This window comes from Pleurodeles waltl, chromosome 4_2 (assembly GCF_031143425.1).
Source record: "Pleurodeles waltl isolate 20211129_DDA chromosome 4_2, aPleWal1.hap1.20221129, whole genome shotgun sequence".
Classification (NCBI taxonomy): domain Eukaryota; kingdom Metazoa; phylum Chordata; class Amphibia; order Caudata; family Salamandridae; genus Pleurodeles; species Pleurodeles waltl.
The window spans coordinates 814,954,360-814,980,616 of record NC_090443.1 but is presented as its reverse complement, the minus strand read 5'-3'; the positions used below and the strand labels follow the sequence as shown (position 1 = coordinate 814,980,616).

At 42.5% G+C, this 26,257-nt stretch overlaps 1 protein-coding gene across 1 annotated transcript in view; it reads left to right on the top strand.

Annotated features, from left to right (window-relative positions):
- Positions 1–26,257, top strand: part of LEPR (leptin receptor) — a 714,243-nt gene that overhangs the window by 165,716 nt on the left and 522,270 nt on the right. The window contains exon 3 of the mRNA XM_069232491.1: positions 14,285–14,620. Coding sequence (XP_069088592.1) covers positions 14,285–14,620 — 336 coding nt within the window. The remainder of the gene's footprint in view (positions 1–14,284; positions 14,621–26,257) is intronic.

Here is a 26,257-nt window from a genome sequence, read left to right as displayed (position 1 = left end):
GAGTTGAGATTTGGCAGCAGGACTTGGCCTGTTGCCAGACCATACGGCCAAGCTCCTATAACCACCTAATCCCATGCCACATATGGCCTTTGGCCATGCGCAGCAGGGGTTGGAAGCAGGGCCTGGCCCATGGCCACACCCTTCGGCCGGCTCCTACAACCACCTAGCCCCAAGCCACACACAGCCACAGTCTGTGTGTGGCAGGAGTAGGCCGCAGGGCCAACCCCTGCAAACATCCAACCCCGTGCCACTTACAGCTGTCGGCCATGCGTGGTAGGGGTTGGGTCGTTATAGAGGGTTGGTCGCAGGGGTTGGCTATATTTTAACAATATATGTGGGGCCATGTGGACCCCCCTGGGTCCGGGGACCACCACCTCCCTGTGACAACATTTAAAAAAGTATGGGGGTCTGGTCAACCTTCCCAGGGACCACAACCTCCCCGGGGCAACAAATTTACACTTTTATGGAGGGCTGCACAGACCCCTCCCAGGTCCTGGGGACCACAACTTTCCCGGGCTGCAACAGTAAAATAAAGTAGGAGGCCATATGAACCCCAAGACCCGAGGGACCATCACCTTCCTGGGACAGGGCTATATTTTAGACCCACTTAGACACTCATGCACTCATTCACAGACCCACTCAGACCCTCACTCGCCCACTCACAGACCCACTCGGACACTTGTGTACCCACTCAGACCCTCACACACCCACTCTCACTCTCGGACACACACACCCAGAGACATCCTCTCACACTGATTCTCACACCCAGAGAGACAGACCATTTGGCCATGTGCAGCATGGAGTTGGGTAGTTATAGAGGGTTGGCAATAGGTTCTGGCCACAGGCCAGGCCCAACCGTCAACCTCTATCATGCACAATCGAAGGATGTGTGCAACAGTAGTTGGATTAATGTATAGCAATTAAAATTACTTTACATTAAAAAAACTATAGAAATTCACTGAAGAAAATCAAGGTTACAGGGACGTTATAGTTAGGCTTTAAATGTACTCGTACAAAACAATGGAAATTCAGCAGTTATAGTTCGAGTTATTTCAAGTACAACTTGTACCCTATGGTAACTAGAACTCGTGCCCTCGCCATGTACTGCTAATTACCCCAGATATTAAAACACTCATGGCAACTCCTATAACGTGAATAAAAATATAAATGAAACATTAGCACCAAAATTATTGAAAAGAAACTGTGCATGGTGGGGGCACAATTTATAGTTACCATAGGGTGTTATATGTATATATATGTTACCTACTGGTGGTCAGCAGTAGTTAGTTATAGTTAGGACCCAGTTTCCATTGAAAAAGCGGTTCTTGACTTGGCTTTATTTTTGGCGTAGTTTGACAAATCGTTATGAAATTTGCCAGAAAATGTGCACCGAAGGGTCTTGTGGTGCATTCAAAAATTCTGAGTGATTCTTCAAGCGGGCAGTGAAAAAATGGGGTGTCAAAACAGTGTGTTTCCTATTTTAATTCACAAAGAGGTTTTGAACATGACTATTGCCTGAACCCCTGGACAGAATTAGATCAAATTTGGCAGAAAGGTACCTTTTGGTCTGCAAATCATGCTTTTTCTTATTTTTTGTAAATCTGTTCAGTAGTTTCTGAGATATTAAAGGAAATTCAAATGTGTATATCTGAGTGGCTCCTAAGTACAGATCTCATGGTGAGATGTGATTGTCTGTAGGCAGTTTGACCAGAAAGAGATGGCAGCCATCTTGGGATCAATATACATGATAGAACTCCATTGAAATGCTTTATAGTGAATGAAAGGTTTTGAGGGTCACAAAAAGGAGAAAATATAAAGGGTGATAATACATTTTAGTTACAATATAAATCATTTGTTGATGGTGCCATACTAATTTTAGGAACTCTGGTGTGTTGTAAGATGATTTTACACTGTTAGGATTTCATGAATCATGTTTCAGAGAATACTGTTTTCACGTGATTTTCCCATAGAGGTTATGGATGATGCTCCAGAAGCTAAAATGAGAGCATTTTTTTTATAAAGTCAAACTATCTTTCTCAGCCGTATGAAAATAGAAGTCAGACATTCTCAGTAAAATCTACTTCCAACAGGAGCACCCTGTTGGTTAATTCCCCTGTGTTCTAATACAGTCTCCCGGAGTGTTCTAAAGAACAACTAGAGCACTAACAGTCTTACTTATGACAAAAGTGCGGCACACCTGAAGCAATCTTGATTGAATCAAACTGGTAAAACTTAAAACATTTAATTTAGAAAGGAACATATTGAGAGGGTTCATTTTGTCATAGAAATTATGGTTAGTGCTGTAGAAAGAAAAATTAGGACACATTTTAAGTGAGTACTAAAATATTTTCCTGTTGCACTTCCAACAGTAACAGCCTGTCAGATGATTTTATGACAAGACCCGGAGGCTCCAATTATGCTATCTTTTCCTGCTTTATTTTAATAGCAGCCAAGATAAAACCACAAATCCCAGTATTCCAGGTTGGGAAAACTACAGAATGATGTCATTTGTTCTATGCTTTCAGTTTCTATACTTTGCGGTCTCTCTACCGCTCGTGCCCCAATTGCAGCCTCATTCAGAATGTTTGTTAACGCTCGCCTGCTTTCCTCAGCTTTTCTGTCATTGTCTGTTATGCACTCTGAGCTTCCTGACGATTGCGCTTTGCCCTTCCTGACGATCACGGTATCTCCTGTCCTCCTTCATCCTCGTTTAGGTGTCTCCTCTTCAATACACACCTAGCCTTGAATGCCACACCTGTTGGTCCGCCCACATCCTGGTTTTTCCCTTCTGTTAACTCTTCGGGTTCAGGTTACTTTTGGAATATTATTAGAACCGTACTTTTAGTTTTTCCACCGGTGCCTTCTTCCTTATTTTTAGTTGCAGTGAGCACTTTAATAATGGAAATACATTCTATCAGTAAGGGCTACTTTTTTTTAGATAAAATAACAAAAATAAGAAAAAATATCTTCCTGTTTTTATATTGGTGCAGGTTTAGAACGTGGGAGCCACGTTTTTTTTTTTTTAAATTCATTCTGTTCTTTCTTTAACTTTTAACTTTGGGGCCTTTCTACCTGAGGCATTCGGCATTTTTCTGCCCTGACCGGCGGTCATTACCCAGCCGTTTTGCGCCTGCCATTTTGGTCTCCGCTTTAGTTGTTGGTGGTGTGGAGCTTGGCCGGCCCGCCCACATGAATCATTTAAGCACGGGCGGCCACCGGCCGCGCCGAAGGCGTGCCAAAGGCAAGCCCGTCTGCACCCGTTCACGCCCTGACGCACCCAGGGCCCAGTGATGCTGCCCTTTTCTCTATCAATAGGTTGAACTACCCTTCCTCTCAATTGCATGCCCTTAGAAGTCACCCGCCATGCCCTGTTAAGGTAAACATGCTTCATTCCGCTACCTGCTTTTCCTGTCCGGACTGTTTCTGGACCCCTCCGACTACTCCTCTGATTCCCCCTCAACTACAGTCGGGCAACATGTTACTCCTCAACTGCCGTTCTTTACCAGCACTCGCTCTATATATTTATACACTTTTGGAAGAATTTATTCCTGATTCCCTGTTCCTAACGGAAACTTGGCTCAATGAGGACTCATCAGTTGATATCTGTAAGTCCCTGCCCCCTCCTACTCTATAACCCATATGGACAGACCACAGAATAGAGGTGGTGGTATAGCAATTATTCACAAAAAGGCTATTGTGTCTGTCATCGCCTCTTAGGATCCCAGACTGTGAAGGTATGACCTTTTCCCTATATTTATCAGCCACCTTTACCTTCTCCGGAATTCTTCTTTATCGCCCACCTGGCCCTTGTGCCTCCTTTTTAGAATCGCTACCCGAGGCTGTGGCTAGCCTCATAGGTAAGACCCCGAATTTAACCGTACTCGGGGATTTTAATATTCATTTCGATAATCCAGACTACCCCTCAGCAAAAATCCTGCTGGCCTCTTTTAATGCGCTAGACATGACCCAATTTGTCATGGGTCCGACTCACGTGAAAGGCCATACTCTGGATCTGCTTTTCAGCAATATCTCAGATGTTGCCATCTCTTCTTCACTGCCTTTATTATGGACTGATCATTTTCTCCTTCCATTTAACTTCCCTTATGATGTCCCCAGAGACCCTCAGCCTAAGCTAACCATCTTAAGTCGCACTTGGTCAAAATTGCTACCCAATCTTTGGCACACCGCACTCTGTGCTTCCACCAGGTTCCGCGGCGACTCTCCACCTGAACACTCCGGAACATTTTGACAGCTGGATCTCTACCACTTGGATCTAGTACTGCCCACCAAACTAAGAACAAAAAAAAAACACCTCAATTCTAAGCCATGGTACTCTCCCTTACTATTAGAACTTAGAACAAACTGTAAAAAGTTAGAAAGAACTTGGAGAAAGGACTACAGCTCTTCAGCCAAAGAAAATTACAAGCAAGCCATCAGAAATTATCATCAGAACATTAAGGCAGCTCAAACTAGCTATTATAGCAGGAGAATAGAGAACCCTTCCAACTCTCAGAAGGAAATATTCCAGATTTTTAAAGAGCTCACTACTATTCCTATGCCGCCCCCCCAACGGAAGCTTCTGTTAGTCATAGTAACTCTCTAGCAGCTCATTTCCAGGGCAAGGTTACGAAGATTTATACTGATTTCTCGTTGTCCTCCTCCCAGAAGCCCTCTGATGAGCTGGCAGTGAATTCACTACTGGCTGGGCCTTCACCAACTACGTTCTTACCGCTCACAGATGTGCTAACCCTTAAATTACTCAGTGCTATTAAATCTGGCTCCCCTCTGGATCCTGCCCCCCCGTCCACCCTGATAAAAACCGCAAACATTGTTATCTCCCCTCTGACTAGAATACTTAATAATTCCCTTAGCTCGGGCCTCTTCCCTCAATCTCTTAAACACGCTATTGTAAAACCTCTTCTTAAAAAGCCTAAACTTGACCCCTCGGTCCTGGATAACTACAGACCCATTGCTCTTCTCCCCATCCTAGCCAAGATACTAGAGAAACATGTGAATCTACAACTGATGAGTTATCTGGAGAGTAATCTGCTCCTTCACCCCACCCAAATGGGTTTTAGAGCACAACACAGCACTGAGTCTGCGCTTCTAACAGTGACCGAATCTGCCCGTCAACTATTAGACAAGGGAGGACATGCAGCCATTATTCTCCTGGATCTTAGCGCAGCTTTTGATACGGTAGACCATTCTCTTCTCTGCGACAGACTCTTCAAGGTAGGCGTGGGAGGCCCAGCGCTCTCTTGGTTTTCTTCCTTTCTTACAGGAAGAACCTTCCAAGTTTTGGACCGCTCTTTTTTGTCAGATATCGTCCCTCTAACTTGTGGAGTCCCTCAGGGGGTCCTCTTTAAGTCCAACCCGTTTCTCATGTTGCTAATGCTATTGTTGCAATCCTTTTAACTACCATAATAGGAGCCTCTGGGTCTTCTAATAAAATGGAGATTTTCTTAGCTTCAGTGAAAGAAAGTCTTGATTTTATTAAAGAAAGGAGGCGAGTATTATCCCACCGCAAATGTTTTAACCCACTTTTGTTTATTTAGGTTCAATGGTCGTTCCGAACCAGACATCTTAAACAGGAGTTGATTCTTCATCAATTACAACAACAGTTTATTCCACCTTTCTCCACAGTCGAGTAAAGGGTAAACCTCAAGACGGACTTCAATATCCTGGACTATCACCTGAGGATGCTTTGAGTTATTGACTGGCTTTTTCTATTCTTTTACTTATTGTACCTTTGTTTAAAATCTATTAACTGTTTACACAAGAAAAGAGGACTTGTTGCTCCCAGTCAAGACATTTATATTACTATCTTTTGGTGACTGGTGGTCCGCCTTTATGACATCATTCTGTAGTTTTCCCAGCCTGGAATACTGGGATTGTGTGGTTTTATCTTGGCTGCTTTCAAAATAAAGCAGGAAAAGATAGCATAATACTTGCCTCTGTGTCTTTAATAAAATCAAGACTTTCTTTCACTGAAGCTAAGAAAAATCTCCATTCCCTTGCGTTCTTCTGCAGCCTCCCAAAGTGTTCTAAAGAACAACTAGAGCGCTAACAGTCTTACTTACGACAAAACTGTGGCACACCTGAAGCCATCTTGATTGAATTAAACAGATAAAACTGATAAAACTTAAAACATTTAATTTAGAAAATAACAAAATGAGGGAACTCATTTTGTGATGGAAATTATGGCTAGCTCTATATAAAGAAAAATTAGCACATGTTTTAAATGAGTTCTCAAATATCTTTCTCTTCTATTTCATTAAAACATTCTGACATGCGGACTGAAACATTCACTTTCAACACCAGCAGCAGACTGCCAGTTACCTCCCTGGTGATCAGCACCTTACAGTGTTTTAATGAGCAACTAGAGTGCTAACATTCTGATTTATACCAACAGTGTGGCACATCTGAATCTCATCTTGACGGAATTGAAGTGTAAAACTGAAAGCGTGCACTGCTAATTACTCGAGATATTGCTTCACTCATGACATCTTGTTTGACATCATTGATAATATCACTCTAACATTTGCAGTAAAATTATTGATGGGAAGACTGTGCATGGGAACTGTGCAAGTTATAGTTACCTCAGAACACAAATTATAGTTACCTGAAATAACTGTGACAGCTGAATTTCTATGGTCTTGTGCTGTAAAATATGAACCTAACCATAACGTCCCTGTGACCTTTGTTTTTTTTAATATATATATATATATATATACATATATATATATATATATATATATATATATATATATATATATATATATATAAATATGTCTCTGTGTGTGGTGTGTCTATATATCTATATCTATATCTATCCATCTCTCCCTATGTATATATATAAACATATATATATATAAACATATATATATATTTATATATATATTTATCTCTCTCTCTATATATATATATAAATATATGTATGTATTCACTAAAAAACAAAGGTTACAGGGATGTAGTAGTTAATAATTAGAATGAAAAACACCTATAGAAATTCACTGACAAACAATCTGAGGTTATAGGGATGTTATAGTTAGGCTCAGATTTCACTCATAAAAAACCCTAGACATTCAGCAGTTTGAATTACCTGAGCTAATTATAACTTATGCCCCCTCAATACACTGCTTATGACCTCACCATTACATTACTCATGAGATGGTCAGTGACATCACTGGACACCGCCAGCCCTATTATGACTTCACTGAGGGCCGGAGGCGTAAATAGTGTTTCTGCCCGCCAGCCCTGCGGTGAAGAGGGCCTTCACATTGACGACAGCTCAGAATTGAGCTGGCGCCAATGTGGCAGTGCAGCGGGTGCAGAAGCACCCATCGCACATTTCACTGCCTGTAATGCGGGCAGTGTAATGCGCGACGGGGCTGTGCATGGGCCAAGTGCCGTGAAAAGTGCATGAGCAGTGCAGGGGCCCCCAGATGACCCCCGGCACCCCCCTTCTGCCAAATTTTCCACGGCGGTCTAAACAGCCATGGAAAGGCTGGTGGAATGGAACTTGTAATCTGGAGGGCAGGGCTGCTTGCAGCGCTGCCCTGGCTGATTACAACCCCCGGGACCGCCAGGCTGGAGGCTGATTCCAGCCTGGTGGTGTCGGCAGTATTACTGCAGCGTTTCAGCCGCAGTCAAAATGTGGCGGATCGGACCGCCACCACTGTGGCGGTCCAATGGCCACCCCAAGTCTGGTGGTCTCAAGAACCCCAGACTTGGAGTGACCCCCTGAGTCACTCACCCATGCAGCTACTTACATACATAGTCAGTCACACATTCACTCACTCACTTTGGATGATAATAGTGTTAAATTGTACTATAACATTATCATCCAAAAACCTAAAAAATATTATAAGTATTTATTCACCAAAAAAAACAGACAGTACAGGGACGTTATAGTTAGGAATTAGTTTTTTTTTAAACATGGAAATTCACTGAAAAAAAACAAAGGTTAGAGGGACGTTATAGTTAGGCTCACATTTCAAGCGTACAAAACCAAAGAAATTCAGGAGTTATAGTTAGAGTTACCTCAATTAACCATAACTCATGCCTTAAGGTAACTATAAATGGCACCCCTGCCATGCACAGTTTTTTCCTAAAATTATTTACTGCAAATATTGCATTGATATTGTGAGAGGACAGTTCTGACTATTCGGTCCACTCTGATTTGTTGCTTTTTGATCACCTGTTTTTTTACTTTTTACTGTGAGGGAGCCTCCTAGTCGGGGACTCACCCACAGTAAACTCATGGTAAAATGGACTGTACGTGGTTACTGCTGGTGCTTCCTTGCTGAGGGAAGGCTGCTGTGGCACCGCAAGACTAGGAGGGCTGGTTACACGTGATCATGTGTGCATATGCGTGTGCACACTTGTGAGGGCTGCGCAAGGAGGATTCCTGGTGTGCGCAGCCCAAGAACTGCAGTTAGGTAGCCCGGCGCAGATGGAACTATGCAGAGTGGGTGGTGACCTGGAGTTGGCCTCATGAGATGGGTGTAAACTTGTGAGAGATAGACAGTGTGATTACTGTCTTTTTACTGTTGGGACACTCCATTAAATGTCAACTTCAGTGTGCTTACTGTTTTTTCACTGGTGGGACACTCCAATAAATGTCAATGGAAAAGGGGAGACCTAGGGAGTAACTAAGGTTCCCTAGGGCCCCCGAGACCATAGTCACACCAATGTACACTGTAACCAATATGAAAAGAATGTTGCAGTAGGTTACAAACGCATAGTTGTACAACTTATGGGTCATCCAGGAGTGTCATCTTTCTCTAACTCAGCTCAGGATTAGGATCAATCACTTCTCTATCCAGCTGTCTGAGCAGGGATTTGAATCGATCAGCCAGCTGTCAGCCCCTGCCAGGAAATGGGCGGAGAAACCATAGAAGGAATGTCAGGGAGGAGGGGCTGAGTTTTTTGAGAACTCATTTAAAACAGTGGCTCCACGACGGAGGCCTGTGGCCACCTTCCAATGTTTACAAAGCCCTGAGGGGGTGGTCATCCTCTGGACCGGGGGGTCCAAAATGAACCACCTTTCAATTATTTTCTGTTTACCCTGGGGGTGGTGGTCCGTGGGGCGTTGGGGGGCCACAGGCCCCTCCGCATAGAACTATATAGAAGCCCCTGGGGCGGTGGTCCTCGCGGCTTAGAGGTCCCAAAGTGACCCACTTTTTTTTAAGATTCGCCCCAGGGGGGTGTTGCTCCATGGGGCATGACCCCCTCCACTGAAAATTCAGTGTAGCCCTGGGGGGTGGTCTCCAGGGCTAATGGGGTTCTCAAAGGGACCCCCTTTTCTTTTTAAAAAATATTTGCCCTGGGGTGGGGGTCGCCAGGGCACGGGGGAGACACAGGCCCCCCGTATATCATTTCTTAAATGCCCCATGGAGAAGGTGGTCCCCGGGGCAACTGGAGGGGGCCGGGCGCCCCCTGCATATCAAAACAGCCCTGGGAGCTCATAATAAGGAAGCGCGGGAGAACACACTTCATTTGTTTTATTATTTTATGGCAGATCTGACTGTAAAAAAAAATTTAATGCCTTTTTGCCCTGGGGGATCCCTTTGGGACCCTACCACCAGAGCTAAGGGGATGGGGTGTTAGTATCCTGGCCCCTTTTGTTTTTTTTTAATATTTTTTTCTGGGACTTGCCGAATTCTTCGTTCCCTATATATACAAATTTGGATGTTCTTAAATTTCTGGAAAACTACTGAACGGATTTCCACCAGATAACAAAAAGGGCTCTTTCTGGACCAAGAGCTCCCTTTCTGCCAAATTTGGTGGAATTCCGTCCAGTGGTATTTACGCTATTGCTGTTTAATTTTTCCTGTGGAAATTAACATTAGAAATCTTCTAAATCACCCCTTTATCTCATCCCTGTGTGACTTATCACACCATAAATGTCCAGACTGCAGCTTATGTGACTGTCATATTTCTTGGAATTTTTTTGCGAAGATTCATCAAGCGGCGCCAAAGATATAGGCAAGCAAAAAACTGCTTTTTCTAAAGAAACTAGGCCCTAACTATAACTACCTATTGGTGACTGACACTAGGTTTTATATATATATATATATATATATATATTTGTATCGCATGACACAAGGCTATTAACAATATTGTTTGACACAAATATTGTGTCCAAAAATATTCTTTGCCAAAATATCATGTCCCTCTACTGATAATGATATATATGTGTGTGTATAAATATATATATATATATATATATATATATATATAAATATGTATATATATATATATATATATATATATATATATATATATATATATATATGTATATAGGGACATGATATTTTGGTAAAGAATAGTTTTGACACAATATTCATGTCAAAAAATATTGTTCCTAGCCTTGCATCATGCGGGACACACACGAAACAAATTGGATGATTCAAGTCACGTCTGTAACATTTTGGTGTCATGATCCTTAATAACTATATTTCTACCTACTATGGTGGCTCTATTCTTTACAGGGCGGGTGCTGTACGTATACAGGTCTCAGTGACTAGTGAGTTAAAGTTGTGAGAACGATATTAGTAGTTGGTATTTTCTAGAGGTTACATGATATCTTGGGTATAAAATCCTGATTTTCTTGAGTATTATACTTCCTTGTGAGACACTGTGTTCTGCCCCTTTTTTCCTCTGTGATATACGGTGTGTGACTACAAAGGACATTGTCCCTGCCCCAGACCGGGCACAAGCATCCCCTAAACTTTAGGGTAAGGGATTTCACAAAATGTGTTTGACTTGTATAGCAACTTTATAAGCGATAGTGTCTATTGGCCCAGTTAATTAACTGAATACGGAGAATTAAGAATCATACTGATAATTAAGAATCATACTGATAATTGAATGATTTGAGATAAGAACACATGTTACTAACGCACAGTAGTTGCACCTTGTTTGCAGTGATTTGTAGTGTACATCACTCGCATGCTCACATGTGTTGGTTATCTAGGAATAATGGTGATTGAAGCGTGATACTTTTTTAAATTACCAAGAATGTTGGTGATGTATGTCTAACTCTTATTATTTTTGAATTACTCTGTGTCTTTGTCTGAATAGCTCTCAACATAAATCCCATCACTCAGGTAGGACTTGCGTGTGGTGCAGGATTAGAGTTATATTGTGGTGTTAGCACACCTTATTAGGTAGGGATCTATAGCCCTGAGGAATGGCTCAGACCACGATAGGCTCTATGTGAGGGGCAATATATGTCAGCTTTTGTGAGACGGGCTGAGCCATTATCCTCAGCACGACCGATCATTTGTTTTTAATCATACCTGTAGACACCACTATTTAAGGTAAAAATACTGGTAGTCCGCAAGGTATTAAGGTACGTAGATGTCCAGTAATTTTTTTTATCTAAGAACTCCCTATTGTTGAGTGTTACCAGGAGGTTGAACCCACCCTGGTGGCATGGCCCTACCAGGGTGGGGAGAGGAGACCTATGATGAAGCATGACACTATTAGGTGTGTGAGACATTCTATTCCATAAAGGAATATTTTCCCTCCACGCTTCAAGTAATGTTCCTGTTACATCCCAACTTGGGAATCTTAGGGCGTTCTCCTATTGTAGCTAACAACCTTTTGTATACAGAGTACCACCACACCTTTGTGATAAGAAACAATGTTTTTTACCTTGATATTGTGTCAGTGACCTATTTTTCCAAATTATTGTGGGATTTTTCTTGTGTTGTGGCATTTCCTTATACAGGCCTATTCTGCAATTCTATGAAACAGCCGAAAATAATGCTACATACAGCCGACAGGTGGTGTAAAGCACAGGCATTAAGTCACTATTGCACACAAGGAAGCTTCTATTCATTGTTGAATTGTCTAACAAGGTTCAATCCAGGTTATTAAAACATATTAGGAGGCCCCTAGTATGTTAATTACAATAAATAGGTTTATCAATACAATCAATAATCACAGAGCAACTTTTTTTGGCAACCATTTTTTATTTTGTGTTATGTCCAAAAATGTATACAACAATACACCATCCAATAAACGTTTCATTCAGATAATGACATGTTGGCACTGTGCAGGTACCATAAATTCTAAGTCCTGGATGATGGTATGCTCTTTTGATTTTCTTTTCAGAACATCACCCAGTAAAAGGCGTTCTGGACCCGCTGGCACTAATGGCTTTGACAGTGTGTCATCCCTAGGCTGAAAGCCAGATAGGCTGTAACCATCCAAAATCCAGTGAGCACTACTAGACTGAGATAAGTTCTGGATAACAAGCAATCTTGTGAGTTTTCACAGAGATAGTTAGTGGAACTCAAAAACTCTTTCAGCATGGAATGGCACTCCCACAAAAAACACTAGGAAACCAACAATATATTTTAAAGATGCATTTTAATATCAAAAACCTATCCTAGTGCCTACAATATGAATTGTAACTGTTATAAAACTCAACAGACTACTGTCAGCAATGAATAGCAAAACAAACTGTAACACTGTGGTGATATCATAAAAGAGTCTTTATATTAATATGCCTAACCAACTCACATTTCACTTGACGAGCTAAGCTAAGTATTAGCATCAAAATGAGGACTGGTTTGAGTTTCAAAGATGGTTCACACCCTCATAGCTCTTCTGAACAACAAAACTAATGTTCAGAAAAGTAACAGTTTCTGTCATTCTTGCATGTTTTGGTAGGCCGGCATATAAGCCCAGTGAATGAAAGCTAGATGTGCCTCACAGCAGCCTTCGGCAAAGGAACAGCTTTGTTTTGCCTTTGTCTCTGGTAGAAAGTTAAATCTTTTCTTAGTTTATATAATTTATCTGAACATTGTTAAACAATTTCAGAATAACCAATTAGCTGAGAGGCCTGGGCCCTCTTTCTCTTACTTACATTCTGTGAAACCTTGCCTATTGTTTAAAAACAAGAAACAAGAAGTGAAGTTATCAGCTTCCATGAAACGTTGTTCATTATTTGAAAACATTCACTGAAAAAGGGAATTCAATCCATTCACAAAAACATAAAAATATGACATTTATACCTAAACAACAAAACAAATATAGTTCAAGAAAGGAAAACCTAAAAAGAAAAAATATACAATAATTTTAACAGTGGGTGAAGGCCTAAAATAGATCATCTGGGAAACCACAATTAAAACAAAATGCTGTACCAAAGCACTGAACCACAATGGCAGCTTCCAACAGGCTACCAGTGTTCCTCACCATTGACCAACCACCCTGCACTGCCCTCACTGGTGGAAGATGGAGAGCCTGGAACTGAGCATCTATGCCTGACACCAGTGCATAAAGACGTTGGTAATCATGGCCTGATGCCGAGGCTGAAGGATAGAGTGAGCACAAGCTAACACGGCTTCGATATAAAAGCCTCCCCCTCAAGACTGGTAAAGTACCTAAACAAGCATTTTATTTTGGCAAAGAAGGTGAATGAGAGTACTCCAGTGCATCAGTTGGTACCTTAGTAGGAAATACATAGCTGGCATGCTGGAGATTGCTGTCTCTATTCAGGATGGGGAGTAGGGGCTGCTGGGATGTTAAATATCAAATGAACTGGTCCTGCTCATGTAATTGTCACCAACCCATGTTCTTCTGATCCCATCCCTTTAGAGCCAGTGAAAAAAGCATGGGTGGATGGGGATTAATTGTTAAATGGAACAGACTGATTTCTTGCGGTCAGATGAAGACAACGCAGGCACTGCCCACTGCTCATAAGAGTGCTGCTGCTGCCACTCCTGCTAATAAATTACTTTCTCAGTGTGAGGAAGGAGCAGTCCTGATAATTGTAAAATTGGTGTTTAGTTCCTGGGAAGGAAACCCCAGTGCTAATGCTTTATTGCTCTTCGTGAATGCATACCGCGGAGACAATAATAAGCAAATTGAGTTCTACACAATTTCCTGCTTTTCTGATTCTAGAGGACATGTGCCACAGTCACGGGGATCACCTGGCCATCATTTATTTCAGGAAAACCTCATAGGGCTATTGTGGAAAGAGGCTACTTTTTTAGACCACTCACCACTATAAAGGCAGAATGCAAAATGTATAACTGGGTAAGTAACTACAGAAGCCTGTTGTTTTCTTGATTTTGCCGTCCCTTGAGTTCGGTCACACAACCAAACCTATCCTAAGCTAGACCTAAAATGGAAGAGGGAAAAGGAAGAGAAACTTGTTGTCTATAACGTTCTATTCTTTTCCTTTGGAAGAGTTAAAAAAACGTGTGTATGGAAAGACTTGCCTTTTCTCATGTACTCCTCTTCTTGTGTTTTTTTCCTTTTTCAGATCTCATCGTATCCGCAGTCGCCTGTACTGCAACTTATCAGATACCACCATGTGATTTTCTTTTAACTTGTGCACTTGTAAATGCAACCTCACACTCACATTTGGACGTCCGAGTTCCAAGTAGACATTCCAGCTGGAAGGAAGGCCGTGGAGTTCCTCTGGATGAGCACAATCCAAGTCCAAGTTCCACACACATACCAACATTAATGGTGTCTGGAAAAGATTTCCTCTGCTGCTACGGGAATAATACAGCCATAAATGTTTCAGCGCTCGCAGATGGCACTGAAATGAAGAACGATCCAGCAGGCACACATGCTTCGATTTATCGACAAAATGGTATGTGTTTATTTTCTATGTCATGATGATAGAATACACAACTCTTTGGCATGTTTTCTTATGTTTCTCAAACGAATCCCAGATTCGTCCATTTTTCCTCGACTTTCACTCATGCAAACTGCTCTTAAAAGAAAGACTCGACATATAATTGTAGGTTCTTGCTTGCCTTATTCAGCAAGTATGTCTGAATGAATCTTGAAAAAAAGAATCAAATGCAGTGATAGATACACATGATTTTTAATTAAAATAAATCCTGCTGCATAGCTCACATTTTACATATAACATTTATCTTCTTTGTATAGTCTCTGTGATTAAAAATATTCTGTAATATAAAGAGAGAATATTTGATTTATAGGACTTGCACTAGAGAAACGGTGCATAGCATATGATACTTTACCCAAATGATGCCAACATATTTGGATTGGACATTTTTTGTCCATTTCTCGAGCACTAAATCTCAATAGTTTGTAGCAAAATGTAAAACCGCGATGTCACAGCTGTAGTGTTGGGGGCCCTAGGTCCTCATGCTACTAAAATGAGGTGAGGAGAGAAAGTGTGCTGTGCTTAAAGGGCAAAAGTAAAACATAGGTAGAAAACACTCTTAACAAAATTAATTAAGAAGAGGGGGAAGAACAGGACAGCAGGACGATTTCCCATAGCCCAAAGTAGAACATTAAGGGAAAAAGAGAAATTTCACTTCCACAATAGAAAAACATAAAAGTACAGACGGAGATTTTTCTTTTATTGATATACACTCCCTGACGTCCCTGGAGCAGCGTGCACACTGCTGGCATCTCTGCTACAGTTCCCCATTGAATTATGGTGAATGTAGTTCTTGATAACTTCAGTACCTCACAAGTAAAGAAGCATTCCCCATCAATTGATTCAGCCAGTGCTGGCATTTCTGTGCATTCCTGGACAGTGTTTCTGGGTGATTGCCCTTCGCTAGTAGGAAGGATCAGGTCTCTTTTGGGGTGGTGCTAAAGAGACATTATCCTTCCTTCTGAAAAACAGAAAGCACACTGAAAAACAGCAAGCAACAAAAAGGATGTTTCAGGTATGCACAGAATACCAAAACATTGTGTTACAAAATATCTACAATAAACTGGTATTTGTATTTAATTGTAATTAATATTACTTTAAGTTATAATAGAAGTGAATATTTTTTTTTTACCATTGAATTAATTTGGAAAAAAACATATAACAATTAAACACATAAACACTAACTTAGCAACCAATTATTCTTAAACATATATCTAGGTTTGTATAATATTACTAGGTAATACAATAAAATGCACATCAAGATATAAACATTTAATACAAAAATAGAATATTTTTTATAATTATTAATAGAGCACAATGTAGATAAGTACCCTTTTTACTTGTAAAATATATTTAAAATGCACTTTAATTGTATTAAAATGTTGTAAATGTTTGAAAATATGTAACAAAATGTCACATTTTAAAATACCAAAACTGATAATCAAAATAGCTGATAATTAAAAAATAATAAAACATGAAATGATTTAAATATGTATACTTTATATTACATATGCTCTAAATGTTTAAACAAAAATCTAGGAAGAAGACAGATGTAGTAACCTAATTTCCATCCAAAATAACTAATAAAAACAACTCAAAACACTATTCCAACTACAATCCTACACTAATGGGGAACGTTCATTCATTGTGGGGGAAGAAGTCAGATTTACTAATCCAACATCCATCAAAAAAAACTGGGAAAGTTCATACATGGAGGTAGGGTAGGTAGATTTACTATTCTAACTACAATTCAGTAAACACTGGGGAAGTGAACACATTAGAAGAAAGCGTCAGTGTTGCTCTTCTATATCCAGTCTGGCATTGGAGAATGTGCATACACTGGAGGGGAGCAGATTTACTATTCTAACTCCAGGGTATTTAAAAATCTAAATTTCAATTAAAAACCTTGCACTATTCTATGCAAAAAAGGTCCAAATGTAGGGGAAGGAGGGGAGTATTCTGGGGAAGGGAAAACAATGACTTGAGAAATGTATTATCGATCACAGTACGTACGGACACATCAGTACATCCCCAAACGTCAGTGCCATACAGAGCCCCCACAATAGCAGTACACCTATAGACCTCAAGAGCTGGAGATACGGTACCTCTAGAGGTATCCTTGTACATCTTACCAAATACAGAGGATCTTTGAAGAAGGGCGGCCCTACTCTTCCCTACCTGGGGGGCCCATAACAAATTTGCAGCAAGTCTTACGCACAAATAATCAAAACAATTAACTTGCTCCAACAACTCCCCAACAAGTCTCATCCTACCCCTAAAAGACTTGTGCAGGTTCATATTCATGAACATTGACTTTGATGGGTTCATTTATATGCCCCCTAGTGCACAATCTTTTTTAAAAAAAGCTGTCTTGCAGTGTTTGGAGGCCTGAGGGTGTTCTGGAAATAAGAAGGGTATCATCTTCAAACAAGTATAGGCATACTAATGCCGGCAGATTTTGGAGCATTGTGCCTACAATCTTCAAGCCAATTCACAGCCCCATTTATAAACAAGGTAAAGAGAGTGGGAGCTAATACACAACCTTATCAAACCCCATGTTTAATTGGAATCATTGAAGTGCCCTCCCTCGTTCCACTTAACCTGAGCGTATGTGTCACTGTGCAGGACCCGCAAAATTCTCAACAAATCTGCCAGAATGCTAGACGAAGCAAGCACCCTCCAAAGACTTTCTCTGGCGACCAAATCAAACACTGCCCTTAGATCAATAAAGGCGACATAAAGATGGTGCTGCCTAAAGGTCACATATTTCCTGCAAATTCGCGTAAATCGAAACACCTGGTCCACAGTACTGACCTTTGGTCTAAATCCAGCTTGACAATCTGAAAGTATATTATTATCATACATCCAAGACTGCAGTCTCATCAGCACCTGCTGACAGAAGATCTTTTGACTATCATCTAACAAGCTGATTGGTCTATAATTAGATGTAATATCTCACCTACCATTTTTGAAGATCAGTACTATGGTGGCTCCCTTCCTTCAAGCTGGATCCTCCTCTCTGCTCAACATGGCAGTTCCCAAAGCATTCAGATAGGGTGTCCAAATCTCGAGATGGGTCACCAAGTATACCATCTGGGTCTGGGGCTGTTTCTGCCTTCAGTTGCTTTATTGCCAAGGCTGTCTCTTCCTTACTAAACACTAAGGAGCTACCTTTAGTAGCCCCTTTTATATGACTCAAATAGGAGGAATGGCTTCCTATTCCCAGCCGCTCAGTCTTTTCCTGGACTCCCCTATTGCCCTGACCCATATCAGTACTTGTGAGGGATGCTGAGTAAGATACATTACACCCAGGTGCCTTCTTATGCCCGGCTATGTAAAGTATTCCAAAATGAGCTATCCAGACCTCTGGTGTTACTGCAGTTTCCAGATGATTCCCTGTGGTGCTACAAGCTTCCGGACACCCTTAGCATTGCTTTTTTGGAGAACATCAGCCATTTCATCCCACTGGGTCTTCTCGCAGATTTTTTTTTGCTTGAGTCATAATAGTCTTATATTTTTTCCTAAACACTCAAGTGGCCCCTGTTTGATGGTTTCTAGGAGGTTAGTTTTAGCTAACCTGCACTCACTGGTATACCACTGCAAAACTCTTTGTTCGTAGCATCTCCTTCGGATCTCTTTCATAAAAAGAGAATAAAGTGACTCTATGAATTTACTGTGAGTGCTCACTAGATTTAAATTAACATTCTCTCGTCGTCCTAATAGCATGACTAGCTGCCCCCAATCATCTAGCAATCAGTCAATATCAGACAGATTATGTGCGTGCCTCGTAGCAGGCATGCTATGGGACTGTTTAGTCTTGTGAAAATTAGGGGGAGTAGTCCAGTTTGCTATTTGGATATTATGGGCATTGATCTTCATTCGTATTGGAGAGTTAGTAGAAGGTCTGAACCTAAGTGCTAAAGTAATTAGATCTTCTGCAATTTTAGAATTCACCAACTTCAACCCAATACGGTCCCATATTGAGGAAGAATTGCTAAATCGAGTTGCCAAAAGAATATCTTCTCTAATAACTGACCGATACCCCCTCAACTTTCGAATCCATTGAACAACCTTATTTGTTAAGGATCCAGGCAGTTCCTTCACACCAGTCTGTAGTTTTTGAACATTTATTTAATAAAAATATATGATATGCTGTCTTGCATGAAGTAATCAGTTTGGAGCTGCAAGATGTATTAAATCCCAGTGAATTGGTGTAGGTACCCCAGAGGTTCTACTGTGGCAAGGATTTTACACCTAATCTCTTCACAGGAGCACATCTCCTGCCAGGACTCTTTATGGTTTTATCAGGAACCACCACTCTTTTTATCTATTTTAATTCCATGTATCTGTGATGTAGATAAGGCACTGACTGCTGAGGGACAGTATTAGTGTTGATGGTAGTACTACCATTGTATATTAAACCACTCCTCTGTGCGCCTACTTCCTTTTCTGCTTGATTTTCTGGTTTGTGATAAGAGAAGTTAGAAGCTAGTCAGGCTATCCAATTTCCCATTTAATAACACTGTCAGCTTGGAGATATAGGTGGTCATTACGACCGTACTGGCGGTACGGAGGCCCTTATTACGACCGCGGCGGTAGCGCCGCGGTTGCACCGCCGGGGCCGGCGGTTCCCCGCCGTTTTAGCCCCGGCGGTGATAATCCGCCAATGCAGCGCTGCCCTGGGGATTATGACACCCCTACCGCCAGCCTGTTTCTGGCGGTTAGCACCGCCAGGAAGAGGCTGGCGGTAAGGGGTGTCCTGGGGCCCCCTAACAGGGCCCCGGCCAGCTTTTCACTGTCTGCATAGCAGACAGTGAGAAGCGCGACGGGTGCAACTGCACCCGTCGCACGGCCGCAACACCGCCGGCTCCATTAGGAGCCGGCTCCTATGTTGCGGCCTCATCCCCGCTGGGCCGGCGGGCGCAAACTTGGTTTGCGCCCGCCGGCCCAGCGGGAATGTCATAATGGGGGCCGCATGAGTGCAGCCGCATTGGCGGCCGCACGGCGGTTACTGCATGGCGGGCGGCAGTAGCCGCCCGCCAAGGTCGTAATGACCCCCATAATCTGTAAATTCCCTTAGATCTGTTTTGATCGTGTATATATGTGCACGGTTAGAGTTTAGACCAGGGCCAAGTACTCAATGGGGATCTTTGCTCTACCAGCTGTTCATCTGGATTGCCTAAGGGATTAAAGCGATTAGAACATTCTAATGCAATGATTTGCTCTTCGCTTGAGTTGCTCACAGGCTGGGGCCTTGGTAATCTTCGTAACATTCTTGGTGACATAGTTTCTATGGGATTGTTGGCTAATGTGCGCTGGGGAGGTTCAAAGAATTTGCTTCTTGTTATCAAAGCTGCCGGCAAAGTCCCCGATTTAAAAAAAGACAGAATGTTCCTTCGAGCTCCCTTCCCCGCCTTATTTCTCTTAGATTTCAGGCCCAATTGTCCTTCCACCTCCTCAATCAGGACATCTATATCGTCAAGCACACAGTTTTCCGCTGCGTGTCTTGGTTGTTTCTTAGCTTTTCCTAAATCAGATGATTTATCATTGGCTCTACGTTTTCCCACTATGAGCACAGAAACATAAAACCCCACAGCAAAAAGTAACAAAACCAAGAGTCACTCCAAGAATGGGTACACCATGTAGCTACAGAAACCATAGGCTCATGCAATCTGCTCAACCCCCAGAGAGCAGCCACAAATGCAGAAAAGGCACAATACCTCTCAGAGCTCCCAAAAGTCTTAAATGCACCTCCGTGGAGTTAGTTTACCTCCCATACAGAAGGAATTCACATGTGTATAACAAAGCATACCAATGTAAGTAAGAAGTCAGTGACAACAAAAAATAAATAGATATCAACTCACTTTAAAGAAAGGGCCACTGATTTTTGGTGCCAAGACCTAGATGGTAGCTCAGGGTGGTGACCCTGCCCTGCCACCACCTGTCCCTTACAGGAGCAGGATGGGCCCAACCTTAACCTGGGCTTTGCACCTTCACGGCCTGCACGCATCCCACATGGTAGGGCAAGTAGCGCTCCAAATAGAGCTGTTGTAATGGACAATAGCTGACCAGTGCAGGGGCTCGTGGACCACCTCCTGGAGCCTAGAGCCTCCTGGTAAAGCGAGTCCTGGGTTTCCTTAGCTGCAGGCATCCAGCGTAGCATGGCATGTAGGTGCTCTAAATAGCGCTGATGTAATGGACAACACCTAACCGGTGCAGGAGCTTGTGGAGCAGCTTGTGGAGAACCTCCTAGAGACCAGAGCCTCCTGGTAAAGCAAGCCCTTGGTTTCCTTAGCTGCGGGTGTCCTGTGCAACGCGGAAAGTAGGTGCTCTAAATAGTGCTGATGTAATAGACAACAGCTGACCAATGAAGGCGCTCATGGACCACCTCCTGGGGCTCAGAGCCTCCTGACAAAGCAAGTCTTGGGTTTCTTTAGCTGTCATTCTGACAAGGTGTGTGGGGCCTGAGCTGTCACCCACCACATTTCCACTTCAAAGGAGCTGCCTCAGCACACTCACAGAGAACTTCATATTAGTCTGTTGTCACCCCAGGGCCCTTGGGGCCAGGAAAAGGGAAATAAGGAAATTCCAGAGCAAGAAGTGTGGCAAGTCTTGAAGTTTCTCACACTGGCACTGTGTTACAATATTGGACCCTCAGACCAACATTTCAGCCCACTCCTTAACCTGTAAATAGTATAGAAGGACTGTCTTGCTGCCAGAGGACTGCCCTGCTGCCTAGGGCCTGCCCTGCTGTCTGAGAAGGAAGAGTGGACCTGCTCTCTTCATCCAAGTCTATCAGAGTGACTCCAAGAGTTAGTTGGCTGACCTTCTCTCTTCAGAGGCCTCCCTGCAACTGCCCAGCTGAGCTGCTGCAACTGGAAATGGCTGGACCTGCAACTGGACTTGCATGAGCCCTGCTGGTCTCTGCTAGAGTGACTCCCTGATCCCCAAGAGGTGCCGCCGCAGGTCCTGGGCCCTTGATTGCCATCAGAGTGCTGAAAACAAAGGAGAAATCCTGAAATTTTGGGCTCTTGAAGACGGTGACAAGGCTTGTTCACACTAAGATCCTGCTGCCTGGACAGCCCGCAAATGCAAAGCTTCAGTGAACCCAACTCTTTGAACAACACCGCACGGCAGTGATGACCAGATTGGCAACCCAAGATCCGCACTTCGAGCTATAGCATCAACAGCCCATGGTGTCTGCAAATGTGAGGCTCCAGCATCAATGATCCACAACACCCGACCGGATCTTCATGTGACAGTAATGACCATCTGCAACACCTGGCTTGCTCTTCGTGCTACAGCAACGACCATTTGAGACACTTTCATTGCTCCTCACAGCCTCCTCCTCTACCGTGAACTGGTGTCATGGTGGCTTTTCCTCGGGATCTGCACGTCGCTGAACAAGATGGCCCACCTCCCGGCGTCATCAACTCAGAAAGCTTTAATAGCACAGAGTTACGATGTAGTAAGGCGGGGGAAAGGGAATTAGGGCAGGGAACAGCTGGGAAAGAGATCTGAAAAGGAAAAGGTTAGTACAAGCATGCATATACTCATTAATGACAATCTAATTCACCATCAAAGCCTTTGTATACATGCATCTCAATAACTCCAGATTGAAAACTCTTTGTAATTGGACAATTATCCCCTTCTGTAAATCACAACACCAGAATGAACTGAGACCTCAGAGTCCCAAGAAAAACAGAGTTTTAGACCATGGACACTCTCTGAAATATCAATCATAGAACCACTAATGCATTGATAAAACTCTAAACATAAATCTCTTTTTAGAAGACTCATTAAACACTTAAAGAGTTTTCTTCAAACAATGTAAAGCATCTTAGTATGTATCTCACATATAATGCATCATAAAAAAATGAACAATGATTTCTTAATACTGCAACCCTCTTTTAAACAAGATTCTTTTGTACATAAAAAGCGCTTGTACTGGAGCGCAATGCTTCCGTGAATTGAAGCGCTTTACAGAGCGCATCTTGCTGCGATAAACTGAAGCGCTGTGCTGAGCGCTTTCACTGTCATGGACTGGAGCACTTTACTGAGCGTGTTTGCTGCCATGGACTGAAGCGTTTTACTGAGCGCGTTTGCTGCCGTAGACTGAAGCGCTTTACTGGGTGCGTTTGCTGCCGTGGGCTGAAGCGCTTTACTGAGCGCGTTGGCTGCCGTGGACTGAAGCGCTTTACTGAGCTCGTTTGCTGCCGTGGACTGAAACGCTTTGCTGAGAGCGTTTGCTGCCGTGAACTGAAGCGCCTTGCCAAGCGCATTTGCTGCCGTGAACTGAAGCGCTTTGCTAAGTGTGGTTGCTGCTGTGAACTGAAGCGCTTTACTGAGCGCGTTGACTGCCGTGGACTGAAGCGTTTTACTGAGCGCGTTGGCTGTCGTGAACTGAAGCGCTTTGCCAAGCCCGTTTGCTGCTGTGAACTTAACCGCTTTGCCAAGCGTGTTTGCTGCCGTGAACTGAAGCGCCTTGCCAAGCGCGTTTGCTGCCGTGAACTGAAGCGCTGTACTGAGTGCGTTGGCTGCCGTGGACTGAAGCGTTTTACTGAGCGCATTGGCTGCCGTGAACTGAAGCGCTATGCCAAGCTCGTTAGTCTAGGGGAATGCTGAAAGTTAGGGAGAAACAACTCCCTTCTGCCTTGGGCTCTTTACAACCTTACTGCCCATGAGTACTACCTACTTGTGTCTGAATTCCCAAAAGGGAATAACTGGAACCTTCAAGTTTCTGCCAAGCTGCCTTTGAAGAAATTCTGCTTTGCTCCAGAGGAAGGTCCCTTGAGGTCTGCCTGCATTGAAGTCTTCAAAATAGTGAGCCACTAGGGTGGGTGTGGCTGGGCTTTATAGGCCAGCCACACCCCAAGATGGCTGCTGCCTCTAAAAAGATGGTTAATGTAGTCCTTTCATAGAATAGCACTGATAAGTGCATCTTGACCACCAGTGGCCAGAACCTGACGCTATGTGGGTTTTTCCCACAAGGCAGGCGACGTTGCTGGCCATTCTTAGAACACACAGGGATGACCAGTGGTGCGCATAACACGCCGCAAATCCGCGCAGTGGATCTTCAGGTCGAACCTGGACCGCGCGCAGCCTTGATCCTGACAACTGGACTCTTTGGGCCAGACTTTGAAAAGGTAACCTTTTCAGCAGGACTAAGCAGGTCCCTGTTTTCAGACCTCTAAAATAACCCTGATTTGCCTTTACGGCAAGCTACCACAGGGTTAACCACGGGTTAATTTAGTGACTTTTGTGGTTCACTCTGACAAGGAATGAAGTTGTTGCTTGAGTAGGTTTTCATCCCCTCAACCAATAACTCAATGTCTCACAACAACCCTCAGTGGATATAAAATGGAGAATGAACCACCTTGAAAATGACAGAGTCATAAAAATCAGCCCAGAGATGATACCAACAGCAAATCAAATAAATCAAGAAGAAGGCCATAACAGCTCCAAGAACAACAAAGAAATCTTTGTGATCATCAAAGACTTCACCCCACCAGTTTACCCAATGAACAGGGTCATTCCCTCTGAAGAACTTTGCAACAGCCTCTTGGAGTTCTTCAGCAACAAGATTAGAGCCATCTTCAACAACTTCGATCTTTGACTGAACCCCTGCACCTTCACCAGGAGCCTACCTACAAACCCACATGAAAGAACCCTGACTTCCTGGGAAACACTCACTGCAGAAAAAACAGCCAACAGGATAGTTCAGCTACCACTCTGTTTTATTTTTTAATATAACCCCTGGTGTGTAGTGCTTTCTGCAGACATTAGGCAGACTGACTGCTGGGAAATCCCCATTTTTGACCCTCAGTAGACCATAAAGGCTGTGTAGGCTCTTGGAGTGGGGGAATGTGGCCTGATGACAAGACAGATAGGGTCAACGTACACCCAATTCTAATTTTTAGAAAATGCTGAGTGCTGGAGTGTAGTGGGATGTCTGGGACCATGGGTGGGCACATTGAGACTAGTCCCAGATGGCTCACCCACTAGGTAGAAAGACCTTATAACTCTTTAGTGTGCTCTTCCTTGAAACCATCCTAGTAATGGGTGGACCCCTGCTCAGAGATCACCATTCTGCAATAGTACCTAAGCAGTGATCCTCTAAGGAAAGGTATTGCTAGCAAGGAGAGAGTGTTGTAGAAGCAAATGCAGGGTGTTGTGGCTTGTGTGGACCCTCAGCACATTTCCCTACCAAGAATATGCTACACATGTTAAAAAATGTCTAAGAAGACCCAATTTCCTCTTTTTCCACAGGGAATAGCTGCTAGATGTTTGCCCAGAGTTGGGAATTCACCCAATGTTGGCCAATTCTGAAACCAGGATATACAGGTGAATCGAGGATCATATGACTTGCGTAGATCCCAGCAAATTTTATTTTCCAGAATACCCTGCAAATGTCACAAGAACACAATTTTTAATATATCAATGTGGAACAAATTGAGGACTTATTGACAGTAGTGTGGAAATATTGGACAGTGGGACTTTATTCAATCCACGCAGACTCTCAAACTTTCCCTTACAGAAACATGACAAAATTCTGTGATTTTAGCCAAATGTTGACATTTACAGTAGATTCTGCACAAGAAAAGAGCAGCAGGATCCATGCACCCACTTGACCGTTCGACTTACCTTGGTGTTTGTTGATATGTTTCTTAGTGCACCAGCTAAATCCTTGCCCAAATACCAAAGCTATTACATCCCCAGAAATAATTAAAAATAAAAGATAAATCTTGATGTTTACACGTTGTGTTTTAGTGGCCTCTTCTGTTGCAGACAATGAGCCCATTTACACAACTGGTGTATCTTTTTATTTGAAGAAATGTGGGAATGCAGAATAGCAGTACATTTGCTAATATCTTTTGAATCTCATTACGTTTTTGTCTTCCAAATGTCAGTGTGTATGAAAGAAAGTATTTTGTAAAATACCCTTAGAAACATGATAGAATTACAAATTTCAGAGTTGTACAAATAACTCCCTGTTCTTAAATTCAGATTCTTACACACATTACAAAAATGTATAACTTTCCTTTATAGTCTTTCTTTATTTTTTAGAGTTTACATTGTGTCCTGATGCATTGATGATGCACAGTAAAATAAGCTGCAGCTTGGTTGATGGCTTTGGGTATTGCTTGTTTTTTGACAGCTGACAAACACCATACAACTCTTCACCCAGAACAGTGTGATAGATGTAATGGGATATTAGTTATGTAGACTTATCTTAGGTGCAATAGACTGCATATGATAACATTTTACATTCAGTTTTTTCTTCCTTACTTCCACTATTCTTTTTTACTATCAATGATTAGTTTCTTTGAGAAAATCTCCACTAATCACACCTCACTGAACTCAGACTTTTGTCCTGATTTGCAAAAGGTTTAGCTTTTTTGGCTCACCCATGGGTTGCTCACTTGATTCCCCTACAAGCTGCAAAGAGGTAAAAACTGTAACAATAGGACATATTGCCATCACTTATAGAATTGTGAAAAGCTTTGCAACAAAACTCTTTAATAAACCTTTTATTTATGCTTTTTTTTAAAAAAGAAAGCCCCTCAACACTTTTCCTCATGCTTTGAAGAAAAA